At 37.9% G+C, this 2,174-nt stretch overlaps 1 protein-coding gene across 1 annotated transcript in view; it reads left to right on the top strand.

The window, feature by feature from the left end:
- Window positions 1-706: 706 nt before the first annotated feature.
- Window positions 707-2,174, top strand: part of IL13RA2 (interleukin 13 receptor subunit alpha 2) — a 13,631-nt gene continuing 12,163 nt past the window's right edge. Inside the window, exon 1 of the mRNA XM_017848143.1 lies at window positions 707-758. Within this exon, the coding sequence (XP_017703632.1) occupies window positions 707-758 (52 nt within the window). The remainder of the gene's footprint in view (window positions 759-2,174) is intronic.

Below are 2,174 nucleotides of genomic sequence, written 5' to 3'. Positions count from 1 at the left end.
GTTAGTGGAAAGGGTTCAGGAGATGTGGTTTTCAGTCCCAGCTCTGCCATCAATAAGTTGTATACACTTGGCCTACTGACCTTCCTCTCTGGCTGTTATTTCCTTATTTTTAAAAATGAGGCGCTAAGACCAGATGAGTGGTTATGAACTGTGGTCTGGGGTCTGAAATATGTAAAACAACTTCTTCAAATCTAATATGTCTGCATTTGCTTTTCTAATCTTCCCTTTGTCTTCAGGTCCCCCTCTTCCTTGTGAGAAACTCAGGTGTTCCTGGTAACCAGATAGTGTATAAAGTCCCTTATTGTGATAGTGACAATCCTGTGACCCAGAAGCAAAGGAGAGAATTGTCTTTGTGTTCATTTGGGTAAGAAAGTCTTGGTTGGACCCTAGGTGTAATTCAGCAACTCCTTTTCTGGGTTTACCCATAAGTGATGCTAGAAGCTAGCTATCTTATTTTCCACCTTTGCCTAGGTATATTGATTGGTCTGATCCATGAAATGCTATTTGATAGCCTGAGTCAGATTTCAGTAGCCTATAACTGGAATAGAAGCAAATGATTTTTAACTCTTTACTTAGCATTTATGCTGTACATGACACAATGCTACGAAATTTTAAAGAACAGATCAATAGGGAAGAAAGAATTTTGTTAGAATCTCTCTGAGAGCATTTTAAGGGCAGCCTGATTGCCTTAGTCCTTAAAGGTAATATGGAAGGTTTTCTCTTTGTCAGAACTATTGCCTTGATCCCAGTAGTAACCAGTATGTTCATCTTAATCTGTGATGGTAGCTCTGTGGAAGATCCGTAACCTTCTGTTAGCCAAATCTACCTAGTACTTACAGATGCATTAGTGGGCAGCCATTGGCTGGCAAGTAGAGGGAGAGGAATTGGGGAGAAAGAGAGATTTGTTGGGCCTCAGTGAGAGAAATGACATTCTCTCCTGATTTTATGAGATGCAGAATTTTAAAAATAACATGGTGTTGATTCAGCTTGGTTAGCTAATTAAATAAAGGAAGACTTAAACACTGGGGTCCCAGAGGAAAAGCATTCATAATCCTGAGTCAAGCCTGTGGGACACAGCAGAATAGGGTGAAAGTGCACAGGACTGGGAATCATGATCTCTGTTCTACTTCCAGCTTTGTTACTCATTTGCTGTGTAATCTTGGTCGGGGCAAGTCTGAGTTTTACTTCCCAATTTATAAAAGAGAATTTGACTAGCATAGTCTCTAATATACATACTGGCTCTAAAAATTTGATCCTAAGATTCTATAAAGTAGCCATTGAAGCTTATCTAAGTTACAATATTACAGATGGATCAGGTAGTAGGAAAGGGGAGTGTGGAAGAGAGGGTCTGTCCTACTAAATTAATCTATGCACAAGAAAAGAAGGGCAGCCCCTGAAAGTTCGGATAAGTGACTTTTAATCCTTTACTTTCTGTGAAATTGTTGGTTCCAGAATATAGATTCGAAGAGAAGTGTATGGAACTGGGAGTAGTAATTTTTCCTTAAAAGTAAAGTATTTTAAATTGAGTAGGTATTTGAAGGTATGAATCCTTTAAATTTTGATCATAAAACCAATATCCCTCAAGAATAGAAAGATGACTAAATTGTATTCTGTGGCAATGAAATGCAGTTCTAGTTTAAGTAAGAGATGAAAAGTTCAGATTTGCCCTTTAGAAAGGTCACTCTTGCTGTACCATGGTGTGGAAAATGGATCAGAGGCAGGAAAGACTGAATAAGGAAATCCCTGCTAAGATCCTCCACTTAGGAAGTGGTAGTGGTAATAGAGAGATTGGATGGGAAAGGAGTTGAGGAAGACTCCCAGGTTTCTGGTTTGGGCAACTGGAAGGATGGCAATGCCATTTGCTAATACAGGAAACACGGGAAAAAGCGGAACAACAATGAGAGTAGATGGAAATAAAACATTTTAATTTTAAAAAGTAATTAAAAGAAAAAAGGAGCAAAGAAGAAAATCAATCGTCCAGTAGGGGGCGAAAGAGCTAAATAAACACTTTTTTTTTTTTTTTTAACTAAAAAAAGCAATATTTACGAGGAAAGAGCAAAATTTTGAACTCTCTGAGTCTTCGGTTTAGGTTCTGAGCTTTCTCAGTGGTCAACTAGCTTTTATTTTATTATTTTATTTTATTTTATTTTATTTACTTAGAGACAGAGTCTCGC

The sequence above is a fragment of the Rhinopithecus bieti genome, unplaced genomic scaffold, assembly GCF_001698545.2.
Source record: "Rhinopithecus bieti isolate Rb0 unplaced genomic scaffold, ASM169854v2 scaffold_31447, whole genome shotgun sequence".
Classification (NCBI taxonomy): domain Eukaryota; kingdom Metazoa; phylum Chordata; class Mammalia; order Primates; family Cercopithecidae; genus Rhinopithecus; species Rhinopithecus bieti.
The sequence above is the reverse complement of the archived record's forward strand: the minus strand, read 5'-3'. Positions and strand labels throughout refer to the sequence as shown.